Below are 27,493 nucleotides of genomic sequence, written 5' to 3' on the forward strand. Positions count from 1 at the left end.
ACTCGTTGCATCTCGGCAGCCTCAAGTAAATATAATTGTGCTGCCTGTCCTGGTCCCTTTGTATTGAGGTTGGGACCTTCCCTTCCTTCGCAGTCTGTATTTGTAGCAAGGTGTTTGCAGAGTTGAGATGGGGTTCAGGTGTCCTTCACCTCGAGATCTGTGCAATGGGAGGGAGGGAGGAGAGTGAACTTTGCTCAGCCCTCATCTGCAGCTTGCTCAGTGCAGCTAAAATGGAGGGAATACTGCTGCCAAGTACTGCAAACCACTCCTGAGTGCATGCAAACACTGCTTTTAGGTGGGTTTGAGTGGATTTTCCCTCCGCTGGAAAAAGCACCACCTCTGGCTCCAAGGTTAATTCAAAGTCTGTACGCTAAAACATGGAAATACTGGTTCTCAAAGGATCAATTGTAGGAAATATGAATACTGTCCAAACAGTGTTCTCCCTTCACTTTGCTTTTTCAGAAACATCCACGGCATTTTTCTTAAAACATAGATTCTTTTGGCCTGAAACACACCCATGTTGTAAAATGTTAATGCTTAGTTTTCAGCAAAATAAATAGAGAAAATTTTTTCTATCAGTAAAAGGAGAGTTATTTGGCAACTTTAGTTTGAGCTGCTGTTCCACTGGTGTTGATTTGCTGCAAAGTTCAATGCAAAAAGGGTGGTGGGAATAGTTAATATATTATTTAACATTTTATGGTGTTTTGCAGTTGTAACTGAAGAACCTGTAGTCAACCTGAGCACATATCAGATGTTAGTTTTCAGGAGGTTTTTGGGCATTTTGTTCTTTCTTTTGAATTTTTTCAGCTGTATCATTTGCTATCCATAGCAGGGCAGGTGGCTGGACAGGGATGTCAGTAATAGTAACTGTGTAATTCAGTAATCCTATGGAGTGCTGTGTACCAGCATTGTACAGTTCAGATGCAGGGGGCCTCCATGAAGATCCTGCCTCTTGGCCAGTTGTACTGCAGTCTTCATCTTAATGGCATTCAGCTTGTGGCTCCCAGCAGTGACAGCCTGTGCCTTCAATGGAGAAGTAAACTTAGCAGACAATTTATTTGGCGACTTTTCTGTATATGATGTGTGTGTGTGTATATATATATACATACATATCATTTTAAAAAAACTGGGATGTGGTTCACATGTAAGCTTTGTCGCACTGCAAGTGCTTACCTTTCTGCATGCTCTTAAACGCCAGCTACCATGTCCTTGAGTGTGGAAGAGAGGGAATAAAACATCATCTCTGCCACTTCAGCCCACTGCCCAGATGTACAGTTACTACAGTTCCTCTTTGCATACTGTAAATTATAATTAGTCCTTAACTATTCCCTAGCTTCAGCCAACACTGTCTGCTTTAAAGAAACCTGTATCCTGAAAGCAATTTTAGGTTTCAGTTTCTGCTTTTGCTGTGTCCCACCTGTCTCCATAATTACTTATTTTAATATTTTATGCTTTTGGTTTTTGTGATGCTTTTGTTTGTCTGTTTTCATTCTCCAACTCTGAACCAGAAAGCATTGCAGTATGAAAAAGGGGGGAAGTATAACTGAAATTTAAGTTAAAAATCTACTCCCTTGATCATATGTTTTGGAGGGCAGGGGAAGGAGTGTGGGACATATGTGCAATTTGCTAGTATTTAATATAGTTAAGCTTCTTTTTGCCCAATTACAAAAATGCCCTCTATTGAGGATAAAATTTCTGTCAGGAGAGCATGTGCCTCCTGGCTGCTTGCTTGATCATTGCTCATGTTCTTGCTCTGGCTTTGTTGCTGGGAGTTGATTTAAGGAAGGACTTAATTGTGGTGCAGCCCAGTAGCTGCTCTGGGATGCTGTGTCAGTCATGAGGTGGATTTTTGGCCCACTTTGATTTTTGTCAGAAATTTTATAATGGCTCTTGGTGAGACTCAGGTCTTTAAGGCTATGAAGCCAAGTCTTTCCTGCCCGTCCAGCTACTGGATTATGTCATCTGAGATTATAACCTTATTTACACTGCTCACCTCAGTGATGCCATGGCTGGACCACTCTCCTGGAAGCAGTAGTTGGCCCCATAGCAGAGAGCAGCTGCAGAGGCAGAGATTTGGGGTTGATTGTGCTGACAGTCCCTGTAAAAGTAAAATCTTCCATGTTCAAATTGAATATTCAATTTGGGTATAATCAATAGCTTTTTAATTCTGAGCCTCAGAAATCAGAGTACCCTAAGTATAGGCAGGGCAAATTCACTTCACCATAAACCAGAAATGGAAATGTCCCTGGAGATTTTATTAAAAAGAGCTCAAGATTTATCTGTCAATTTCTTTAGCTGATGAATAGAAATAAGAATCCTTGCAGAAGATTTCTAATATTGTTGTAGAATGGATGGCATGGGATTCTGTTCCTATTCTTAACTCTACCAATGGCTTATGCCATTTCAAAGGACTGATAACAGAAAGAAATCATGTCCATTTGACATAGGGGAATGTTGGTTCTTTGGAATTTTGAAGAGCTTCACAGAGGGAAACTGTTCTGTCACGTAGTTTGTTTGACTTTCTGGTCTTGCTTCGTGTTTCCCCAGGAACATATTGGTAGGTTGATTTTTGTTATTGTGCCATCTTCCTTGAAATGGCCAGCCTAGGACACTTTCCAGTATGCTTAAAGGTTGTTTTTTTTTTTTTTTTTAATTTCTCTTTTTTAGAGGTTTGTTTGGTTAATATCTGGTGAGGTGGGAGCGTGTCACTGTCAGGGTATCTGATAGCTCTCACAGACCTTAGGTAGATAAATTCTGGTGGATGTGTGGGGTTTTGTGTCAATAGAAGTTCCTTGTGACATTTCATTGCTATCTCTCTGTTTGATGTCTCAGTGGTCTGTTTCAAGATAGGGGTTAGAGGAAAAAAAATAGGAGAAAACAGACTCCATATTTTATAGCCACTTAATCAGATCATTATTTATGCAGTAAGAAGGCAGCATTAAATTTATAAGTAGCATAGAATTGAGTTGATTTAAGGGCTTGTGTCCAGTATTAATCTTCAAGGAAACCAATACCAGAAAGGAAATATTGCTGTGTCCCACCTGTCTCCATAATTACTTATTTTAATATTTTACATTTTCCCAATTCCAAGACCAACCAACAAAGTATGGTGCTGTATCTCATATATATGAACATGCTTATGTTTTTTGTTATAATAAGGGTTTTAATTATATAAATTTGTACTTATGAAGCCTGGCCATGATCACTGAACCTGTGACACTAAGGCACAGCAGCCTTTGTTCTGCATGTGACAGCTTGGTCATGTAGAACTAACTTCCAAGGCCCATCCAGCCTGGAGTCTTCAGCTTCTGGCCTGGCCTTTTAACTTGCATTAAGCTGCACCAGGCTTGAGGTGACTTCCATATGTGATTAGAGAAGGTGCTAAAAAACCTTCGCTCCCTCACTGAATACTCAAGTCACTTGGAACATTTGACTCACCAGGCTCCTTTGTGCTCTGACTGCCCAATGCTATGGGTTATTCCTAGAGCTCATGGGGGGCAGTGCTCCTGTGTTACCATGGCTGCCTACAGTGCTGTTGTGATAGAACCAAAACTGCTTTGTCTGGCTTTATGAACCTGCAATTCCTGCTTTTAGTAAGTGAATTTGCAGAAGTTTGACCTTGATTTGTGTCAGGAGGCTGAGCTGCTAGTCTTCATTTCCAAAAATGTCTCTTGGCTATCCAAGGTAGATTTGTGAGGTATGCATGTGTTGGTCTGTGTAGTGTCTTTGCATTTATCATTTAAAAATGGGAATGGTGAAGAACTGGCACTACGTTGAATGTTGCATATTTATTCAAATATTGCATAACTGCTTTCTGCATGGCTGCCTGAGAAGCAATGCCCACCACAGTGACTAGGTGTTGGTCTTGGGTGTTCTCTGTTGGGAATTGAGGAAATGTTTAGAAAGAGGTAAAAATCATGGTCTTTTTTGTTTTAACAAAAATGGTATCTTAACTTTTCTAAGCATATCTTTTGATATATTTTTTTTTTTAATATAAATTTTGAACATCTTGTTTGGAAATTATCCTGTTCATTATATTTTTTTTGGAAGTAAAATACCGGCATAATTTACTGAAACCAATCTCAGTTCTATCAGTCTAGGATTTGCTAGTGCAGGGTATTTTTGCTGGCTCCAGCTTTGAAGAGTTTACTTAAGTATCGAGCTGTTAGTACAAACCCAACAGGTGCTGCCTCTGAATTATGGATGATTAAACAGTCACTTTAGTCTGAATAAAGGTCTGGGATAAACTGGGTTGAGTTGTACACAGGAGTCAGCTTGAGCAGACAACCACAAATGCAAAAGACAGTATTTTTACTTAGTGCAGGCATTGCATATATAATTTCTGAGTGAATTGGGAGGAGATAAAACAAACTCCAAGTTTTGTATTTAGAATAAAAAAAGACTAAAAGAAACCTGGGAAACTATTGAAAAATATATGAATATATAGTATGAATATATGCAGTAAATTCAAATTCCATGATGACATACTTGAGCAAAAAAAAAAAAAATTGTAAATGAATACAACATTTCTTATTTCACCAAAGCCAAGATTATCAAGATCTCATTGTTGATAAATGAGAATAAAACTCAAAGGCAAGTTTCAGCCTCAAATGCACTTAGCTTTGAAATAGCCTAATGTGCCAATTCTGTTCTTAAAGGAAAATAGTTTACATACCTGACATCTGAGCCCTTTAAATCCTACCCGAAGATGTGTTTAGCATGCAGAAGAGTGTAAGAAAATGTCTGAATCTTGAGAGAAAAGCTTGAGGAAAGAAGGAAGGGAATACAAACTAAGGCAGTCACAAGAGAAAAACTCTTGAAGTGAAAGCTTAGAAGTGAAAAGTGTATGTAACTCCTCTGGTCTCCTTAACATATTGAAGTTTAATGCTTCAATTATGCTGTAACACTGCAGAAGGGGCAGTTCAAGCTGAAGTAATTAACAGATACTGACCAAAAACTGAGGAAAAGTCTTAAAAGCTTTTATGTATTCATCCCTAGCCATAATAGGGAGATGGAAAGAGAGTTAAGAATTGTTTGCAGTTTGTAAAGTCTTCTCAAATAGTTGGAATATTAGCTAAAAAATCAAGTAAACATCCAGTGAAGGGAATGGCTTTTTTGCCTGTTCCAATTCATAGATGAATTTGCAGCAGAACTTGCATGGCACTGCAGGCAGTGCTCGTAACTCTTGAATGGGACATTCAATCCCTGTCTCAGTTGAGCACATTCAACTCCTAGCACTTGCAGATTCTGTGTATCGAGATAACATCCTTGTCAATTCTTACAGAAATGTCTTCAGGAGCACACACAGAGCCAACAAGAGATATCTCTCTCCTGGAGAGCCAGTAAAGTCCCATTTGTGCACTAGTGACGGGCTCGCTTGGAACATCACCAAATATGTTTAATCCAAAGTAAAATGGAGTTTTGCCATAGACTGTCATGACCTTTTGCAGATTTTGTGTTTAACATCCTTCCAGATCTGTGAATCTCACTGTTAGGGAAGGGAGAGAAAAAAAAAAAGAAGACCATACAAATTTCATGAAGTATGCATTGTATAAAGGATAAATGATTATAAGCATATGGTACCTTTCCATGAACAGACTTGCATATGCATAAAACTTTCTTTAGAAGTAGCCTTGGAAGCATGTAGAGCTTCCAAAATATCATTCAGACCACTAAATTAGACTTTCTCCTTTTCTTCCCCCTCCCACCATGTTATAGTAAAACGGTAAGAGATAAGATTAAATATACCCCTTAATTTCTTTCTTCTTATCTTTTCTCTCTCTTCTCTCAAGAGATTTCAGGGACTCCTTGTTAAACATTGTTGTACCCATTTTGGCTCCATGATGCATAAAGTGTGAAGAGATTGCCTTCAGCTGAAAGGCAAAAGGCTGGAAGATTATTAGAAAATGTAGGAAAATAAAAACTATATCAATGGTAGTACACTAAGATGCTGATCAGACAGCTCAACGCTGATTTTGTCTTACTAGGAAAACCAAGAGCGAATAATAATAATTATTATTATTATTGTTGTTGTTGTTGTTGTTGCTGTTGTTGTTGTTGTTTTATTCTATTTTTGTTTCGGTGGGTACCTATATGACCTCTCCTGTATTTTATATACATCCCTTGCAAAGAATTCAGGAGGTTTGTGGTGGGGGAGGGTCATTATTTTTCATGCATGTCATATGTCCTCTGCTCTGTTAGCTCCCCTCTGCAAGCTGCCAGTGAACTAAACCAGAACTCTGGAGCAGCCCAGAATTGTGTTTCTGTATCTAATGTGAGACAGTTTTGAATAGGATCAGAGTTAGCAGCATGCAGCAGCTGGAAATGTCATACTTTGGCGCTGCTGCTGGGCTAAGTCTCACTATTGCCCTTTGTTGTTCTCACAGAGCATTTTATTTTTAGGTGGCATTGTTTATGAGGACATAGAGAAGAGAGGTGAGAGAGAGAGGGAAAGGAGGGCTGTCGGGCTGTCAACATTAATATACAGAAGTAAACTGGTGAGGTGTTGCATGCCTCGAGTCATCCTTGGAGATCTGGACGTGTGGGTGGATGAATGTTAAGATCAAGTGTGAGCAGTAAGTTAATATCGAGGTGTCAGCAATTTACAACAAGGCTTTCCACTTACTAATTTCTCTGCCTAACGTGTCCTCCTCGTGCATGTGATGGATATTCACGTGCTCTGTTGCAGGAAAATGTTGTTCTGATGGACTCACAGCAGGGCGGAGGATGCTACAAAGTAAAGGGAGGGCTTGAGACAGGTAAACATGCCAGACGGAGTTTCAAATGGGCTCTATCACGTTACCTTCCAGGAACAAATGTGTGGGATGCAGGAGTATTTTAAGCTACAAGCTCATTTGGACTAACAAAGTGACATGCATTTGAAACAACTGGGTAGACAGTAATTTAGAAGGTGAAGTTCAGTAACCGTTTGACAGGTCGTGCTTTGGTGTCACCCATCAATCTGATAATTTAGTTACAAAATATTTTTTGTGGTTTGTCCAAAATATCTCTGCCTGGTAGAGCATTAGGTAAGATGGCTTCTGGGGTGCTTTAAATAAGGAAATTGTAGAAGAATGGGAATGAAGGACACAGCTTCAGGTAGTAGTGATTGTTTTACCTGTGTGAATTTCTTGAAAGACTTGAGGAGTGTAGAACACAGAAGTACTGGATATAATCTTTCTGTGCTGTCAGGAATAGCCAGAGCACCCCAGAGCACTCTCGAATTTAGAGTGATTGATAGAGTTTATTGACCGGGATACAGGTTTGCTGTATTCTCCCCCATATCTCCCCATCTGCTTAGCATAATCAGAAGAGAATAATTTTGCCACTTATTCATTTAAATGATTGAAATTTTGCTCCATTTGAGAGAGGAATTTCAGCTTTGGAGTGTGGTTATTTCCGGTAGTGCTGGGGATATAAAGGGAAGGTGTGGCAGAGATTCTCTTACAGGAGGAGTTACCTGGAAGGAGCACCCAGTCCCTTTTTTTCCCTGCCAGTCTTCAGACTTATTGGAAACATATGCATGTCTAGGGTAAAAGGGCACAGAAATAATATAATGGGAAAGATTTGCAGGATTATCTTAACTACATTTCTGTCAACGAGACATTTCTGTTGTTTCTTAAATACAATCCTAAATCCTTTCTTCATTAAAATTTTAAACCACTCAGCTCCAGAGGAAAATGCTTTGGTTCCTTTTCTCCTTAAAAAGTAATGTGTATATGTCTGCTGAAATTGCACTGTTATATTTAAAAATACCTTAACAGGCTGCTTTCTAATGAGCAGGTTTTTTCTGATGGTGCACTTTTTCTAGAGCAGTGGAACAGCTCATAAATAGTTAATTGGAGACATGGCTCTACTTGTGCACTTGAGTAACAGCCTTGGTGAGGAGCATCTCAGTTGTGCAGACAGGCTACTGCAGCCTTATCAGCAACAGGAGCAAGATGTCGAATTTTCAACAGGAATAGGAGACACCAAGAAAATTTGCCATCTACTTCTAATTAAGTATAGACTTGAAGTTCATTTGCTCAAGACAACAGTTCCTGAAGTAATCTGTATTTTTTTACTGTGAACTTCTTTTTTTCAAGGCATAATGCCCATTGGAATAAATTTGGAATAAGTTAAAATGTTGAAGCCTTTTCTTTTTATATAAGGTTCTGGTATTCTTCTGTATCATCTGGATTTCAACTGTCCAGTTTATCCCTGTCATCTTTTCACAGCACTGGAATTTAAATATGTATATCATGTTTTGTTAATAATATGTCAGTGAATTGAATTACTCTCTATTCTTAATGAAAGCTCTTCAGGTTTAATGAGCAAAGAAATAATGTAAAATATAATCACCCAAGCCTTAATATTTTCTTGATCACAAGTCAAGCCTTCTATATAATTTATTAAAGTAGCATAATGTCCTTACATTTGAGGTCAAGATTTTGCAGGCTTAGCAGAGATTTTTATGCATAAGGGAAAGATGAAACTTTAAAAATATTATTTCAGCAGTTTCATAATTTAGGATTGTGACCTCATGCTCTAAGAATAATTATGGCGCATCACGATCAGCAGTTTATCAATATTCATTCATGGACTTAGACTCTCTTCATATCATAGTTTGTTGGGTGGTTTTTTTTCTTTTCATGCAACCATAGTAACTTTAAAATAGATGCTAAATGCCTTAAGGAGCATGGGCAGTTGCATTCTTTGTGGATTGTGCTTTAAGCAGTATCTACAATATTTATGAAAGCCTCTGTTATTCAGTTCTTTCTCTGAATTTTTGTGCAGTTGTTCTGCACCTTCTGCTGCCAGGTGTGACCAGTGTTTCTAAGGACTTCTCACAGTGATGTTCGCCAGCTCTGCTTTCACTGTGGCCACCAAGAATTTGAATTTGTTGTAGCTGCTGGTGCAGTTCCTGCAAAAATTAGAGACAATAGGAGGGTTGCCATTAGTTTAAGCTGAAACTGTAATGGCAGTAAAGGCTAAGTACACATATGAACGTCTGTGGCTGTAAATTGCGTGGTGTTGCATCAGTCCATTGTCAAGATGGTCAAGTGCTGAGAACCAGCTGCAAGGAAAAACCAAATCAATGAAGTGAACACTTCACCAGTTTATTAAAATTTCTATGTATCATCTTTAATGAAGCATTAAATGAAGTTTTCCAACCTATCCAGCTAAGACCAGCCGGCCACAAAACAACACAAGCTCTTCTGACTGTCCTGTAAATACTACAGAGAAGAGCAGTAGGCACTTGTGGTTCTTCTGGTCAGAGAGCACCACCTGGCCTCATAAAGGCAAGACTGTTTGCAGGCATCAAGGACAAGCAGATGATTCCTCAGGAGTTCAAGTATGCAGACATTCAACTCTACAAAAAGAGTAGAGGTCATGCATTGGAAGATGGTGTATTCATTCACTTCTTGCAGGAAAAAGAAGCTTCTACCTTTGCTGGAATAATGGTCATCTGACTGGAGGTTTAGCTTGGTTGAGGAACAGTTAATGCAGTTATTCAGCCAAGGAAATCTCAGAAAAGCTGAGAATAAAGGCCTGTATATTTTATTTGTCAAGTAAACCAAAGCCTGTAATACCATTAATCCAAAGGGTTTCTTCAGGCTTCAGCGAAACTCAGCTGTTTGGGCAAGTGGTTGAATTGGCAGCTCTGGTGTGTGCTTTCAGTTTGGGCAAAGCATCACAGCTTTCCTCCTTGAGACGGGCACGAGGCTTCATCCCTGCCCTGATCCACCTTGATACTTTGTAGGCAGGGCTGCTTCTTGACCTGTTTGGTGACTGTGCTAGGGGAAACTGCACCCTGTGTCACAGGGTTGGGGGAATTTCCAACTTTTTGCATCAAGTCCAAGGTTGTGCAGCCGATAACCTGCACCCTGCTACTCTCTGCCAGCCACTGCAGTTGGTTCCTGAAGGACTGAGAGCAGGAGGGACTGACTCCCCGCGTTATTCTGCCAAGCAGCTTGGCCTGAGCACTTGTGTGAGGCAAACTTTAGGTGCTGCTTCAGCCTCGCTCTGCTGGGAGAAGTTCATGGGCTTGACATTTGTAAGCAATTTGTGCTTCTCCTGCAGCAAGTTGTCTGAGCGCTGCTGCACTTGACAACACAGTCACTAGCGAGGGTAACAAAAGGCAGAGCAGCATTTGTGAGATTAAAGCAGTGTTTCTGGAATGAAAGAAGCACTGAACTTCAAACAAGTGCTTGGTATGCATTTACTTTTATTAAAATTCCTCTATATGACTGTGAAATGTGGGTAACAGCCTCACTTCTCCCAAGCATTAGTGAGTTCCTCTTGAAGTGTCTTTGAGTCCTTGCTGGTGTAAAAAGCCTGGAAAAGGGTGTGGTAAGTTCTTGCAAGTGTGTTTAAGCAGCTTAGAAACACTGTTTTTGTAGATACAGGAGCACAGATACAGATTTTCAAGGGAAGGTATGGACAGTGTTGCCTGAAGCTGCTTTGTTTGGGCTCTTTAAAATCAGAATGGCTCTAAAGAAAGTCCAGGAAATATTGCAAGAGAGTCTTCAAAGAAAGTCCACATTTGGAGTCCAAAATCACAAAAAAGGCAACAGCACTCTCCAGTGTGGTCAAGCTTTTGCAAATTCAATAACTGGACATCTATAGACAAGTGCAAAAGTGGAACATTTTATTTGGGGAAAACAAACAAGAATAGGTGAATCAGATGAGTATCTGATAACAGGTAACATGCAGCAAAAAGTTCCTGGTTTATAGCAGCAAGTCCAGCGGACCCCTAGACAGAGCCTAAGGAGATCTTTATGTAACTGAGCTGTCTGTGTGTTCCCACCTAATAAGTTTTGAATGTCAGCCAACTCCAACTAAATTTGACAGCGGGTAGCTATTACAGCTATTCCATTTTAGCTGTTATCTCTTACCAGTTCCATTAAAAGAAGTGACTGGAAGGAGGAAAGGCACCCAATTTGTGCCCCCACTAGAGGAAAGGGGCTGGTTAGCATTTTTCTCCTGTTAAATGTTGCAAGCAGGAAGGAGAAAGACCCAGGAAACAAGGTTTCATTATTCTAGCTCTTGAATGACAAGAATTTTTTTAAATAGCAATTTTTAAAATATTTTCATAAACTTTAGAGCTTTATTCTTTATTTTGTATATGTTTTTTTAGGAACATGAAAAATAAATATAGAAGTAGGAAGCTCTAGGTTTCTTCTATCTTTGTGACAGCAGTGGTGTCCCACTCCAGGAGCTGCATGGGGTGAAGTGGCCTGAAGCCTGAAGGTGTGCAGATGGGGCCTTCTTGGATCCTCCAGCTGTGTGATGAAACTGAGTTACACTCTGGCTGCTGCAATGTTTGAAACCATGGGTGCTCAAAGCTTACTCTTTGTTGAGTCATCTTTTTTCTTTTCCCAAATGCTTATTCTGCATATTGCACACCTGTTTTTAACAGAAATAATTTTGGTGGCTACAGGAGGCAGGGCGGGGTGGGGGGAGGGAAAGCAGATTGTTTTAGAATAGGCAGAAATTCAAAGCCAGATTAAATGGGGTATCAGCAGTGTGGTCGAGTGGAAAGTGCCCTTGCCCATGGCAGGAGGTTGGCACTAGATAAGTCCCAAGGTCCCTTCCAACCCAGTCCTTTCAGTGACTTGATGATACTGCTTAATGAAGCAAAGAATGTGTCACCAGGTTCTTTGGTTTTAATTGGCTCTGTGTGGGACCCGTTTTGTCAGTGAGTAATAATATTTGTGGTATAACAATGAATGCAAATATTGCAGTCCTTGCTAAAGGAAACTGAAAGTCTGTGCCACAAACAGGCTGCATAAGTGAGTTCTAGGGGGGTGATGGATTAGCAAGTAATAATGTTTGCTCACTCTGCTATACACCTTGATTTCTGTATAACTTGTATAAATTTATGCATAAGCACTTTGTTATGCACACTCATAAACTCTCTGTCTGCCTCTACAGTGGTGTGCTTTGTGCATAAACAGTAAAACATCCTTTTCCTGACATGGGAGGGATGGTGGTATTTTTAATTATTGTACCAGCTCTTATTCCCACTGAAGTTAAATGCAAGCTGCCTTCCAAAACCAAGGCCTGCTATACATTGCAAGAGAGTTTTGGCGGGATGTAGCAGAGGATTTAGGAGATGAGCTGGAGCTGTGTTAGTTGTTGAACATAACTCTCCTGGTCTGTGCTTTGCTTAGTGCTCCCGTTTTCCTTTGGTCTTTGTTATCTGGGTTTCAGCTGCTCAGCCGGAGAGAGTTTTAGGTACAGTCCTGTGTATCATTAGTATGTGAGCAGTAGAGTGAATTTCAGCTGAATAAAAATGAATTCTTTGACTTGCAATTGTGAACGTTTCTAGTTTGCCTTGACAATCCTGTCAAGACAAATTTGAACTTTGTCAGCAATTGTGATTTCTTGTGGGAGAATTACCAAAAGCCTTTGCTCTAGGTATCAGTCAGTGATTGCAGCCCTCATCTGCTATTTGACCAAAATTTTCCATGGCACTCAGCAGGCTATTACTTGTCACTCTGACATATAATGGAGGAGTATTTTAATTTATTTAAAAGTTAAAATTTATGGTTACTTAATACAGTATAGCTGTATTACATGTCAGCGATTATACTTGCTGTGAAAATAGAGAAAGGGGAGTTGAAAGGACTTGGGGTTTCGAATATTTTTAAAACACATGCCATTGATTTTACCTTCTACTTCGAGGAGCTATCAATAGAATTTTTATTTAGTTAATAGGAGCAGAGGTTTCCTATTATGTAATTATTGTTGATTTTAAAAGAGATTCTAGAATCTTGACTGTGCAACTAGTTTCTAAAGCTGTTTCTTCCAAGATTCAATAGTGCTTCTGCTCAAAATTCTTTGCTTTTATGCCAAACTTTGAATAACTGCATTTTGGATCTGATGCTGTTCTGTTTTATCACCTAAACCATTCCTCTGTCATGGTTTCCAGGTGCCCAAAATAGGCATTATTATACGTAAGTCCAAGGGTTATGTGAAATCGGAAATTGTAAGTCACTCTGAAGGCTGTACAGCATGAGTGTGGTCAGTGCATTTGCACACATGCAGGTTATGTATGTGCTGGAATATGGGATCAGATGCTCTGGCAATACTGTCTTTCTGATTGCTCTCATGGGTGCAAGTATGCAGTGGCTTTCTAACTGGTGATGATGAGTTTAAACCCTCTTTTTGTCTGTGACCATTTCAAGACAAGCCCTTTTGGAAGCAAATGAAGAGAGGAAGGCATTACAAAGATGAGTGACTTGCATTTCTCTTCTCTCCACCCTGCCCATTGTCAACTTTCCTGACTTTCTAAATTAGGAAGAAGTATGGAAAGAATATCTGCATTTCTTCCACAGGAGCAGGATGGGAAATTGGGCTGTTGAATACTCATTTTTGTACCTCTCCTTTGGCTCACACTGCCTGACCCTCCACATAAATGACAGGCAAGGGAAAACAGAAGAACTTGAAGTGTGCAAGTAAATGTGGCAGTCAACAGTATCACCACCAACAGGAGTGATCTTACCTTGGGGTAAATACAAGAGTAAGGATCTCACTGTAAGTGGAGGTGGGACAAGTGGGAAGTGATGTCCCTGTCTGAACTGGAGCTGCTGCTTGCTTGTGTGCTCTGCTAATCATCACAGTTTTTAAAAGCATTTACGAAGGCAGAGAAGGCTGTTTCACCTGTGACAAAATTCACAGGTTGAACTGGAATCACAATTGCTGGAGGGATCCAATTGCAAACTGTTGGTAAGCATCCTGAGAGCCAGAGAGACTGGAAAGGAAAGTGATTCTTTAGTAAAGATAGATGTGGAAACCCTACCTTCTTCTTTTAGGAAGGTGTTTGGTTTGGGCCATGAGACCAGGATGGTGGAAAAAACAAATTTACAAACTACCTCCATATCTGTATACCTAGAGCTGCAAGAGTTATCCTATTTCACGTAATAGTGACATGCATTAAAACACAATGAACAGGTTGAATATCCTAAAAATGGAAAAATGTTAGTGAAAAGGAAGCCATCATTATTTCAATTAGTGGTTTTAAAAGTTGACAGATGTTTCAAAATAATGTGACTATTAGTCTTTTAAAATACCTGTTAATCAGAGATGATGGTAAAGTTGGAGTTTGGTTCTCACTGTATCTGAAGCCAGTGCCAAGCTGGAAACTTCCAGTTAAATATGAATACCTATGCCTTATCTTATTAAGGATTATTACTTTTTGATTAGTGAGATCATTTTAGGGGGTTTATTTACTTTTTCCAATCTTCATTTTACAAGTGGTCACAGAACTCCCTGAATCTTCCAAGATACTCAAGTCTGTTATTGTCAGGAATTTGTCTGATAAGGCTCATGGGCTGGAATTTTAGCACTGAGTTCTGTGTTGGTACTTGATGCTAAGTGATACTGTGAGCTGCCTGTTGCTTTTCATTCTCCCCTATGTCCTCTTTATGAAGTTTAGATCGGTGTGCAGACCTTCCTACTTCTCTTTTCTGTTCCTGTGTGGTATTTTAATATAGCAAACACTAGTGCTGTAATTCCAATACCCTTTCAACATCTGCCATAATTTTGTCTTGGTGGATGGGGGGGGAGGGGGGCATTAAGGCGTTAAAAGACCAAACCCACCACTCCATTTTCCCCTTAGATTTTTTCAGATCAAGCAGTAATTATACATGTTGCCTTCTTAAGCCTGTGGGATTGCTCTTATGAGTAAAGGTCTGCCATACTGGGGCTATTATGTGACAAGTTGGAAAATAGCCTTTGTTCCCATGGTAACCTTTTTTTGTGCTTTGGTGCATTTTTTCCCTATGGTTTTATGGTTGCTCTGGAGGTTTTTCTATTGTGGTATTTTAATCCCCAGTAGACAGCTCAGTTTACTTTTTGCTGTTATGAAATAATTTAATTTTGAAAAAAATTTATTTGATTATGGAACTCTTGTAAACTTTTTATGTTGTGGTTAGGGTATTAATGGTGTGGTAGCTTTCTCTGTAAGCATGTCATGCACTCAGAAGTCAAAGCAAACAGTTGGTAATAGAAAAGTACGTCCAACTGGACCAAGCTGCTTCTGTCTTAAACTAATAGTTTTAATACAGTTATTCTTTTAGAACTTTTGGGCCCAAGCTGTTGCCAGACATATCAGGTAGATTTTTGTCTGCAACAGAATGACGTTTTTTAAGCTCGTTGACAGTCAATACTCTGGTCATCAATGTCATTTCAGGCTGATGTAATAAGGGTTTCATAAAATAAGCTTTCAAACAAAGGAAGGTGTTTTTAGGAGTTGCTTGTTTAGACTCTGAGGGAAGAACTTCAACTAAAGTTGAGAGCCTGCTTTTAAAAGAAGGAGGCTTTTAAAGAGATACTTTTATTACTGGTGGCATCTCCCTGCATTTGCCTTCTTTGTGCATTTTTCTCCCTTGCTCATTCAGGTTTCTTTGTCTTGGAAGCCTTCAGTAGCAGAGCAATGTACTTGTGCAGTCTTGTCTTGCCTGAAATTCCTCATGGTTATGATTTCCCACTGGTGCCCCCATCAGCAAGTGAGCCTCACTTGAATCATGGCATTTTGTGCAGCTTTAAAGTGTTTTTGACTGAGAAAGCAGAAGAGCCTCTCCAGGTAAATACTACTGTGCCCTGGTAGGAGACTTACCAGGGTGCATAATGGCTTGCATAGTTTTCAGTAGTGGAAAATGAGATCGTGTTATGAAAAACTGGATCTTCCAAGCTCTGTGTCTCCTTCTAGTTAGGGCAGGTGAGCAGGTGCAGAAAAAGAAAGAGTTAAATGTACTCCCTGCCCCCTCAAGCAGACTTTCAATAATTAACCAGATAATTTTCCAGATAAACTGTTCCTGCCTTATCTTGCTATACATAGCAATTTATAATCAGCAGCACAAACACCAGCATTGCATGCATTTAAACTGCACTAATTCTATAAGTGGGCCAAATATGAAAAGTTAGAGCAAATGCACTGTGAGGCTTACTGGAGTTCTCTGCCTTCCAAAGCCAAAGGCTTAATCCTGATAGGAAATTCCCCTTTTAGGTTAACCATTCCATTTCAATAGATAACTATATCTATGTACTGAAAAACCTGCAGAGCAAGGAAATTTTATTTCCCTGGGGCAGTTGTGTCTTGGTAGGTTGTGACAGCAGTTAGAGGAGAAAAGTGCATTGCAGAAGAAAAGTAGGTGGATGTTATACTTTTCTGATCGCTAAATCACTGGGTAAAAATTAGTTTTATTTCCCTAGGAAATAAGTGCTCCTCAGTTTCAGTCCATCAGACACACTTGCATTGATGCTTAAGTTTATATTTTTCTGTAGTCAGCTGATTATTTGGAGGTAAAATTTGGATTGCCGACTGTAGTTGCTACCAAAATATTTCAGTAGAGAAGGTCAAGGAAAAGTCAAGGTTTACAGCTGGATGGAGGAAAGTGCTGAGTCCTGTCAGCATCCACTAAGGTAAATGGGAACTGAAGGAGCATAGCACACTTGCTTCATTTTGTAAAATCAACATATGCCTTAAGGTTAAGCTAAACACAGGAACCTGTTCACTTTGACTGCGGCACAGAACGCATCAGATTCTATTTGCCGAATAAACATTGGAACTTAAATGCTTTTTTTAAATCCTGAGTGCATCTTTTTAGATTTCGTGGGGCTTGGAAAAAAGGTTGGAGCCTTTTCTATTAGTGCATGTCAGAGTTTGCTTGTTATCATAATTAAGATCCAGGTATGAAAGTGTGATGTGTGACCCTTAGGCATTGCTAAATAAAGTAACTTCAAGTGAAAGCTGGAGCTGCCGAGGAAAAACACCATACAGGTTCTCAGCTTGCTTTTTCCTAACTAAATGCACTTCCCTTCCAATTCCTACATGTTCCACCATACTAAGCATTTCTTAAGATTAAAAAAGGTTGTAGCGTTTGAAGTTCAAAGAATTGAAGGGTTTCTGTCTTGGAATACAAAAGCTCTCTGCTTTAAAAAAAAAAAAAAAAAACCCTAAATAACTAATTGAGACTGACCACTAATTTAAATGTAACATCACAGCTACTGAATTCTGTTTGTTGTTTGCTTGTTTTTGGTTTTTAAATTTCTTTAAAATAAACCCTCAAAGAGGGTAAACGTTGCTCTGCCTGCTCTGGGAGTGTTGCTGCTGAGGCTCAGGGGTGGTTGGGTTCCAGCAGTTCTTCCTTAGCTCAACGTTCCTGAGGTCCCACGTGACTGCCTTCTCCTCCAAAATTCTGGTCATTTAATCTCTGCACCTTTTCATTCCTCTCTGCTTTCTTGGTCTGCTGACAAGAAGATTGGTTTATGTACTCTGACATTTAAGAAATACCATTTTCCAGCCTGCTAATCTGCTTTATTCAAGTAGTTATAGGAGAGAGCCAGGGTTCCTTCCTACAGTGAAGCTCTTTAAAAAATCGGGTTATACAACAGAAACTGATGCTGGTCAAGCATAGGTATTGACAATTAAAGCAGCCAGCATGGAGCAGAATCTGGGACGTGATACATGGCACTGGGGGAGGTCGTGACTGCCATCATTGTGGAGTCAATTGGTTTAATAAATAATCTACTGGACAGTTTTTGACCAGTATGTCACTTTCTAAAGGAGTAATAGAGTTATCTTGAGCAGTGAAATTAATGTTACTATGTAGACATGCACAAAAGTAATGGAGGTAATGTGAAGAGGAAATACTGTCTGCTATGATGGCTGAGGGAACAATGAGTTAGAGAAAAGAAGGTTCTGGGAGAGCTGCTGAGAGAAGTAGAATGCCCAGCTCTTGTTTTGGGCCACAGGTAGGTTAGTTGCATTATTTCAAAGTGCAGAATTTACTATCATGTGTTCCCAGCAGAAGATGACTCCAGGGAGGTTATACTTCTTCAGAAACGGGATGAGAGGGTAGAAATAAACTGATGGCAGCCTCTGCATCTTGAATATCCTGATTATTCTTCCTCTTACAGTTACTTTCTTTTCTTCTTGTGGTAAAAATATGATTCTATAATCTCAAATTCTTTTTACTTTTGTTTTTGCATATGTTTATTTATTGAGGTTGTCCTAGGTTGACTGTACCCGAGTTCCTTCTGTTTGTTTTACTGCCAGAAAATTTCAGTATTAAAAAGAAAAGTCAATGATGTGGAATTAAAAAGGACTCATCTAGATCTCATAATAATAAAAGCGCTTGGAACAAATGACTTTGGAATACATATTGTGGCTTATGCTTCTTTGGAGTGCTTCATTTTATCATCAGAGCGGCATCATTTGTTTAAACTGTGCTCCTGTATGACATCTGGTTTGCAAAGCATAATAACCTATATAATCAGCTTTTAAAATGCTGGATTATCTGTGGGTTTATTGACTCTTCTTTACAAAATCTGTTATTTCTAATTAATTCTCCATATAACTATTAGTAAAGCCAACTCTTGGAGACACAAATGAGCTTGATGGCAATGGCTAGTCAAGGTCAGCATTTAACTGCCAGCATTTGCACTGTTAGGGATAATAAATCAGGCTTATTCTTAATCACATACCCTGCAATGTGACAAATGTTACTGGAGCCATCGAAGCAACCGTTTTACGAATCATTTCAGAGATACATTTGGCATTGTTGAACCCTCTGTGCTGCCCTTGGCTGTAACAGCATTGGGATAAAATATGCATGCTCTGGTAGATATCTCTTTGTGTCCTGTGGAGTTTTATGAGAGGGATATGGGAGTGTGTTTGCCTATTCTTGTTGTATTAGAAATAATGAGAGAAGCATGAGAGCAAGCAACCACACCTAACCAACCTATGGGAGCCACTGGCTTCTGAAAATGGGAATGAGTAGCTGGCTCTTCGGTACTGTTTCACATTCCTGGTGTTTTCAGTTGGGAGTTTATATTGAAACTAGCTTGCCACCCACAAGCAATGTCCTGGCTCAACAATAGTCTGTTGTGTAGAAGGTTTTTAAAAACCATGGTAAATATCAGAGCAATAGGGTATAGGCTCTGATTTGGTTTTGGGTAAATACAGTGTTTTCACTCAATCTGAATTTTAAGATTGAAACCTGCTGTGGCCCACATATGCCATTAGATTTAGCAGGTCATTCAAACAGATTTTGGCACTTGGCTAATTACCTTCCAGGGAGTCAATTGTAAATTTTCTAAAATTTGGTATTCATGGTATTATGGTATTCATTCTTACATGGATCAACTCTTGGATATTCCAGAAGAGAGAATGACTTGTTACTTAAGTAACTTGGAGTATTGTAACTAAAAAAGCAAAAATTAAATTAATATAGACATCTCTGTTATAATCAACTGAATTTAACACTGATGTTTTGCTTATTAAGTGTTACCTGCCTGTAACTTTACCCACATGCCAGTTTACATTAGGCATTTTTCCTGGGCAAAAATAAAAATTTATGGCATGTTGCTGTGGAAAATTAAAGCAAAGGGAAATATTTAACTTGTAGCATGTATGAGAAGTAATTTCATTGGGGGCTGGGGTTAGTGTAGTTTTTCTGCCTGCACATATTATAGAATAAAGGGCTATAATGATTAATAAAAAGAATTGATTTAATGAAAGTGATGAATAAATGAAGTGTCATCTTTTTATGTCATCAACACTGGATGTCTGGCCTTGAAATAAAGGCCAAGGGGTAGTTTCCTCATCAGTCAGATAATTTTCACAGTGGTCACTTAGGGAAGGGATGACAGCCTGGAAAGAGAGAGAATTCCTCCTTCCTTTAGGAGGAAAAGGTACAACCATCTGTGTCTGCCTTGTTTGGAAAGAAAAGCTTCCATGGAGAGAACGAGTTATCCTGAGGTTTAGCTTGTGATTTGAGCATATTTTTGGGCTCAGCCTTTTCTTACTTGCACCACTTTATCTTTGTGTGAGGTATTACAGCAGCATTTTGAATTGGCAAATACTCTGGTATAGCATGGGTGAAAGAGAACATAAGAGATTATTAAAAAAAGCCAAACATTGTTCATTGAAGGCAATCATAGCCAGAGCTGGCACAATTTGGAGGAGATTGAAGTACCAACAGCAAATATCAAAGTTTCTTCACAGCAAAGTATTTGAGAACAGCTCCATGTTTGATACGCCTGTTAAGAATGAAAATGCCTCATCTGCGTTTTAACGTATTCCACTTTTAAACTGAATAAAAGAATGAGTTAATTTGATTTAATTCCAGAACGTTAAGCTTCCACCTGTGATGCTGTGGCTGAGTAGCTGAATACATACTTTGTGTTCAGGCTGTACGTTCCAGTTATACTCAAGTCTTCAGTGGAGAGGAGCACTGTATAAAATATGCTATAGATTGCATCTTAGGTAGGCATTTAATAATAGTCGTGGATGAACTGGTGTCTTAATTTGTCTTTGCTGACTTTTTTTTAACCTAATAATTCTATGAAAGTGCAATTTTGTAGGGTAGCTGGTATCTAAAAAAAGGTTCTCCCACCTTCTGCAAATCCTACATGACAATTTATTTTCAACTAAAAATAATACATAATTACATATATATATATGCAGTATGTATATATAGAGAAGCATGTGCGTGCATATATATATAAAAATAAAAATCATGCACACTGCTGTGATACCCTGGAAACCTCCATTTCTCTACAGGAAAAGCTCTCTAAAAAATAACCTCTTTTATAGATATTAAAAGAAAATAAACTGACCTCTTTCAGGGTAGGAAGACTGGGAAAGTTTTTGCCAGTCTTTATGAAGAAATGGGAGCACGCAGCATCAAAATTAAAAATCCCCTGAGACATTTTGGTCTTACATCAGAATTGAAATGTTTCCCTACTCAGGCAAAATACTGATGTTTGCAGTGAAAAAAAAAGAATTTTCAAGGTGAGTTTTCCAGGTTATTGGCATTTTCTCTAGAAAGCAGACACCTTTTGAAGAATTTTGTTTAATGGGAGGTCTAATTTTTTCACGCAATATGGAACGTGCTGGAGGGAGAAAGTCCTTTTCTTTGCCTTAACACATCAGAGCTGAATACCAGCACAGCCTTGGCAAATCCTGGAAAAGTTACTTTTCCTGAGGGTAAATTAATGCGGCGTGTGCAGGTATGACTGTGACTGGAGCACGCAGAACTTATTTTAATATGGATTTGGTGAGGCTTTCTCTCTTAACAGATGAGCTAATGCCATCACCTAGCAATTATCAAGTAGTGTGATGTTATGTAATGAGAGTATAAATAGCACAGGGACTAAAACTAGTAAATCTAACAGACTAGTGAGCAGACAAGAGCAGGAATGAATACTATTTGGAACATTTTGATTAACATCTGAACACTGTCATTTAAGCAGACATTTAGATTTGATGTTGCTGTAAAGCTGTAGGCCAGGGGAACTGCGGTCCCTCATTTGGAGTGACATTCGAGCTGTGCCCTGTGGATAAATCACTTGGCCTCTGCAGACCTCTTTAAAGGAAGTTAGAAATTTGGAAAAGGAAAAGGGCTCATACTTGAGATTTCTTAAGCAAGCTCATTATCTTATATTTGAATTAAGACTACCTGTGGACTTCGTTTCCCAGTGGCTGATGGACAAATAGCCTGTGACCTGCAGTTTGAACTGCCTGATAATTTCCCTGCTGGTGGGAAGTCTTTCAGGGTTGTTTTTGTACTTGTTTGGCAGTGTTCAGAGGGATAACATGAAAGAAATGCAAGAGGTCACGTTTACCTGGAGAAGAGAGGCTGTGTGGAAGGAGATACTCTCTCCAGCCCCATGGGGACATGGGAGGGATCCAAAGTTTTCTCCTTCAGGATCTGGCATGTTTCTTCAAGCATGCCCATTGCATTAGGGTGGCATTTCCAGTTCCTGGGGGGAGAAGGGAGGGAGGAAACCCATAGGATCGGGAAATGTGACTTGTTTTTGAAAAGCATTGTCCTTGAGAGTTGCCAGTGGAAAATGTTTCCTAAAATTGCCCTGTAATTTAAGACAGAGGTAGGTAATTGAAGCAGGCTTGCAAGGTGCATCACTCTACCAAACTTCAGGATGGTCTGAACCTCCAGTGCTGCTTTTCTGGCACCTACAGGCATATGGGAAGATGTTCTGCACTTGCAGAATGTACAAAGGCTTCAAAACTACATGGGAAGTAAGCTGCTAAATTGCAGGAATATCAGAAATAAACTCGTGAAGTACTGCAGTGGTGAGCAGGAGCACAGACAGGGGAGTACATACCACCTTGCTGCACTCCTTCATCAAATGGCCTTAGAGCTTTCCTTATAGGTACTCCTTAGTTGTGAAGGCTTCAAACTAATAAAGAAACAGAAGGAAAATTTATAGCTGCCAGGTTGCTGCTAGAACGGTTTGTTAGTTTATTTGTTTTTTATTTTCAGTTTTAATCATCTGCTACCAATAAATTCCACTGCCCTTGTGGTAACTTCTCACATTAGCATTGATATATTATGGGTGTTTTAAGATAGACAATGAAAATATTGCACTTACTAATTAAAGCAATTCATGTATTCAGCTAGGCACTGCCAGAAAGTGTTGTGGTTTCCTAATTGTTAGGTGCCTTGAGCAATATACCTGTTATAAATTCTTAATTGAACTTTCTATTATGGCTGGTGTTATTTGAAATATTCATATCTGTTTTGTTTTGTTTGATTGTTTTCACTCCAGCTCTTCATTGAGAAGTGTATCAAGTGGATCTTCAAGACCTTCCAAAGTGTGTTTGGTGTGTGGAGACGAGGCATCTGGATGTCATTATGGGGTGGTTACATGTGGCAGCTGTAAAGTTTTCTTCAAGAGAGCAGTAGAAGGTAAGAAAACACAAAAAATATCAACACAAAAGACAAAATATTTTGGTTTTTAAAAGAAATATATATATATATATATATATATATATATATATATATATATATAGACATATAAATTTTCCTATGTGTTTTCTTCTGTTGGTAAAATTCTATGTTGTTAATATGAAAAAAAAAAAAGTTGAGTGACCTTTACAGACTTTGTAAGCAACTTCTTCAAGTGGATGAAAGGTTTTAATATCTGATAATAAGAGTTCATGGTATGCAAAGGGCATAAATACCATATAGGTTTTTGGAAGTCTTTGCTGATGAGTAAATGTTCTTACAACCACAGATGAAGTGGGAGATAGCTACTCACTGATTTATCTTCATGAAAAAACCCTAGAAGGAAAAAAATAGGTTCTTAATATGGTGTCCAGCTTGTGCACTGAGTGAGGCAGTGTGAGGTGTGATTAATTTCTTCTGTGATCATTAAATCTACTTCTGATGGCAATAAGGATTTAGCTCTCTGTTAAATAGACCTGGAGGGCTTGTGCATCACTGAAGTCAAGACTTCGTGTAATGTCTATCAATCTATTTATCTATCTATCATCTAAAGTGTCAATCTAATTGAAATTAACTTCCCAAAGTTATTAGGACATGGAAAAGATTTCCCCTTGCCAAAAACATCTTCACTTACAGTTGTGCAGTAGCTGACCTTGATGTCCTCATTCCCCAACTTCTTCTTGAGCATTTTGTTGCTTATAGCACATGAACTGGAAAACCCTCCTTTTTTTGGCTGAGTCATTTCCTCCATGTACTTCCACGCCACATCATGAATGGCTCTTCAGGCACTCACATCTGAGCTGATCCCTGAATCACAAGAAGATATTTTTTGGTAGGGTGGTGGTGATGGTGAAGCTTTCCATGTACCTGCACATACTGTGTGAAGTGACAGCACCTTCTATTGTCTTCTTCCTCCTTTCCTGCCTCCCAGGAAAGCTTCTTCTCCAGTCCTGAATCACTGTAATTTCAAGGTACTATATGCCCACGTTTACATCCCTTTTGCTGATCATTCCAACATAGCTTGATGGATGTTCCCATCCAGATTTACAGGAATTTATGAAAAATTACTAAGGAATCCCTTTAGGAGTTAACAGAGCAGCAAGACTGTGTTTTCAAGCCTCAGAAGACAAAATTATTAGGAAAGGATTACTCTCCAATCAGGCATAGAAAGATGCTTTTTAAATGTAGTTAAAACTGATCAGGAATTACTGAAAGTTTGCAAGTTAAGCAAAAAAAAATTTAAAAATTAAAGAGAAAGCTACCCTGTCATCCCTAAAAATTTGATGTGCTTTGAATTAGTTTAAAATACATTTGTAAGAGTCATTATAGTAAGATACATGTACCTACCAGTGGTATGTGAACACTGTCTAGACTTCTTGATATGCACATGACTGAGCTCTTGCTGCTACCAGTAGCATTGTTGCTAGGCAGACACTGAAATTTTGTCTTGGCTTACACTTTTCTTAATATATTGTAGAGTGTTGGCCCCGAAAGGGCATAACAAAAACACAAGACACATATTGGCTTCAAAGATCCTGGCACAATCCATATAAATAAAGTTTTTATAGGTAGTTTTGTAACAAGAAGTTTCTTGTAGAGCCATCATAAATTTTTCAGTTGAGAACAGGACCAATAAAACACTCCTTCCTGAGGTTTCCTATTTGAAATAATTGAAACATTTAAATGTTTTTAGCACAGGGACACACACATTTCTTTCATGATCCACTAAACGTTCCTCAGTTGATGATGTGCCTTCTCTTTGCAAGGACCTTTAAAGGTCTCCTCCAACTCAGCCCCTCTATGAAGCGGGGAGACGAATTGGGTCAAAAAGCATGGAAACAGAGAAAAGAGGGATTTCGAGAGAGAGAACTCTGCACACTGCCCAGCTTTTTGGGTCTCAGCTGGAATTGCTAACATTGTCAGCACACCATGAACAGCCATTGACTGCCAATTCCTTCAGGCTCCTCTGAAATCCTACAAACCCAGAGAGATTATAACAGAAAATAACAACTGTATTGGAATTTAAACCCAAGAAACTAAGAAGAACAAAGAGACTAAAGCTTGCATTTCAAATTATAAATCTGATAATTGTATTCCCAGTTAATTGTGTCTTGGAACTTTCAGGAAATATCTAATGGATTTAGGTGAACGAGACGTGTAGACCAAAAAGAGTATTAAAATGGGTTTATTGGTAAAATTTCAAAAGTCATTTCAGATGGCATTAAATCCAAGGCTGTAAATTCTCCAAGTACTAGTTTTAGTATCAAGTAGGCGCAGACCTTTTGATGACTGACTGATGAACAGGAGACTGCTATGAAGAAACATGATTTTGTCATTAACATAAATTTGATCTGCCTTGCAAGCATTAAAAATCTTTGGACTGTAAAAGTGTTGGTAAATGGTGTCACTGCAGAAGTTAAGGTATAAACATTTAGAATACATTTTTACATCTGTTAATTTTATTCTATGGGGGTTTTCCTCAAGTACAGATATGGCCAATCCTAAAGTCATTTGAACTTGAATTTATTATCAAAATAGAGTCATATGCTGAAAATACGCTGTACTGTGAGGGAACCTAGCAAGACAAGCACTGGCCAGGCTTGTCTTCTCTTTTTCCAGTTTTCTCTAAGGAGAGTAACAGGCTTGAAGTCAGAAATCACAGCTGTTCTTGCCCATGCTTTGCATTTTCAGTCTTCATTTGTTCAAGTTCCAGACAAGTATGAGGTAATCTCTCCTAAATCAAAATTTATATTGTTTCATAAGTTGCTAATCTTTTATTCTTTCTTTGGCTTGGAAGCAACAAGAAAGGAAGGCATTTTTTTCATCTCCATATGGTGCTAAAGACTACAGCAAAAATGACCATTTTCTTTAAGTCATTTTGCATATTTGCTTGGAGATTTTTACCTACTTAAAATGGGAGCAATAAAAATTTATATTGGATCAGTTATAGGGAAGCTTGTCCTTTTTTTAAAATACAAGGATGGGATAATTCAGTAAAGATCAGATTCTGCTCTTGATTTCTGTTCCAGAAGGTTAACCTTAAAGCTAGTTTGTCACTTTTAAGTTAAAAATATAGATTTCTCTTCAGCTCTGAAGTAAAAACACAGGCACAACAATGGAAGTTCCTAGGGTTGTGGTGGTTTTTTTCTCACCTAAACTTTTGTCAGTTTAGAGTGGAGGGATAATTTGGCTGAAGGAAACTTTTGAGTCTGATTTGATGCCTCCTGGATGTTGCAAACTTGCTGTACCTGTAAGTGAGCAGCATAATAACAAAGAAATCCTATCTGGTTTTTCAGAAACAGGTGCTTTTCCTATGCACTGTAAGCTGAACTTCCCAAGGCTTTATAGGCCCTAGTAGAAGATAAACTAAAGCCTCTCTCTGTGTGCCTCCCTTGTTTTTTGCTTTTGTTTTCATTTCAGTTGAAGTGGAAAACTTATCAAGGTATGAGAAATACTAACATACAGAACTCTTGAATCACTTGCCTAATTAGCATAACTTTTTATAGAACACTACTGGTGAACAGGAAAGTTCACTGTATTGATCATTTTAAAAAGCAATACTTTTTATGCTTTGTGAATTGAAATTTACACAAAACAGGCATTTTGCACACCATTTTGCAGTATGTGCAGCCACGAATTTTGTAGGTCTGTATTACTATAATTAATTATACATACAGTTCTTCACTCTCCACTCTTCTGTTCATTCACTGTAATGGAGTCAGTGTTTTTCCATAACAGGCTGCAATTTTCCTTTTATCCACTTTCCTAAGGTCCATGGCCTCTCTAAATTTGACATCACTCAGTATAGATGTCCATATGTTTTCAGAGAAATTTTTATGTGGGATTTGAAGTTGACTCTGTTCCTGAACTGTTGCAAGAATCTGTTTTACAACCTATCAAACAGAAGTATTAGGTGAAGAGCAGGCAGATGGGTGATCTGCTGAGGGCAAGTGAGCTGGTCAAATTCATGTAGCAGCTGCTACTCTTACTTGATATGCTATGGTTAATAGGTGTAAAATAAAATTTAAATAATTAAGTCATTATAGGTTTGAAGCTGCCACCAGCCTTCCATGCTTTCATGGATATGTGAAAAGGACTTTTCCTGGGTTTAGCTCTGGCAGGCAGTATTGCTCTGTGAAATGAAGTCTTCATTCCTTCTCCAGGCTGACTTTAGTTACTAAGGGCTCGGAGTTGAGGAGACTGGTAGGAGGAAGGTGCTAAAAAAATTTGCGATGGGACCCCAAAAAGGAGAAAAAAAAAACCCCAAGCAAAAAGAATTGAGACATAGGGAAAAAAGGAAAGAATAAAGAATCTAACATATATTGCAACTGAATATTTTAAAGTTAGGGAGAGGTGAAACGTGAGGAAAATCTTTCCTTCTGAGTCTTTGGAATATGTGGCTTGCATGGAAGACACTGCCCAGTGCTCAGTAAAAAACTGGATGCATTCAGGTGAGTGTGAAGTGGAACACCAGGGGACCAGGTATAATGTGGTAGCATTTCAGATTGAGGGGGGAGGTTCGGGAACCACCAAGGTGACGGAGTGCCTTGCTTTGAAAACAAGCACAGAGTGAGTGGGTTTAGCAGCTGCAGTGTCACAAAGAACATAAGTTGGTTAATAGCTGTGAAAATTATACAAAAAATATTTTATATCAAGGAAGCTGAAAATCTGCATTCATTCCTTTCCAAAAGTGTTAATAATTTCTTCCCTCCCCCAAGACTTCCCAACATTTGCAGTTTTTTTGAGGGTAA

The 27,493-nt window shown here is 38.8% G+C and overlaps 1 protein-coding gene across 2 annotated transcripts in view; it reads left to right on the forward strand.

Annotated features, from left to right (window-relative positions):
• Positions 1-27,493, forward strand: part of NR3C2 (nuclear receptor subfamily 3 group C member 2) — a 191,661-nt gene that overhangs the window by 87,438 nt on the left and 76,730 nt on the right. For both annotated transcript variants that reach the window (XM_059843965.1, XM_059843964.1), the window contains one exon: positions 22,564-22,703. In XM_059843965.1, coding sequence (XP_059699948.1) covers positions 22,564-22,703 — 140 coding nt within the window. The remainder of the gene's footprint in view (positions 1-22,563; positions 22,704-27,493) is intronic.

This window comes from Haemorhous mexicanus, chromosome 4, assembly GCF_027477595.1.
Source record: "Haemorhous mexicanus isolate bHaeMex1 chromosome 4, bHaeMex1.pri, whole genome shotgun sequence".
Classification (NCBI taxonomy): domain Eukaryota; kingdom Metazoa; phylum Chordata; class Aves; order Passeriformes; family Fringillidae; genus Haemorhous; species Haemorhous mexicanus.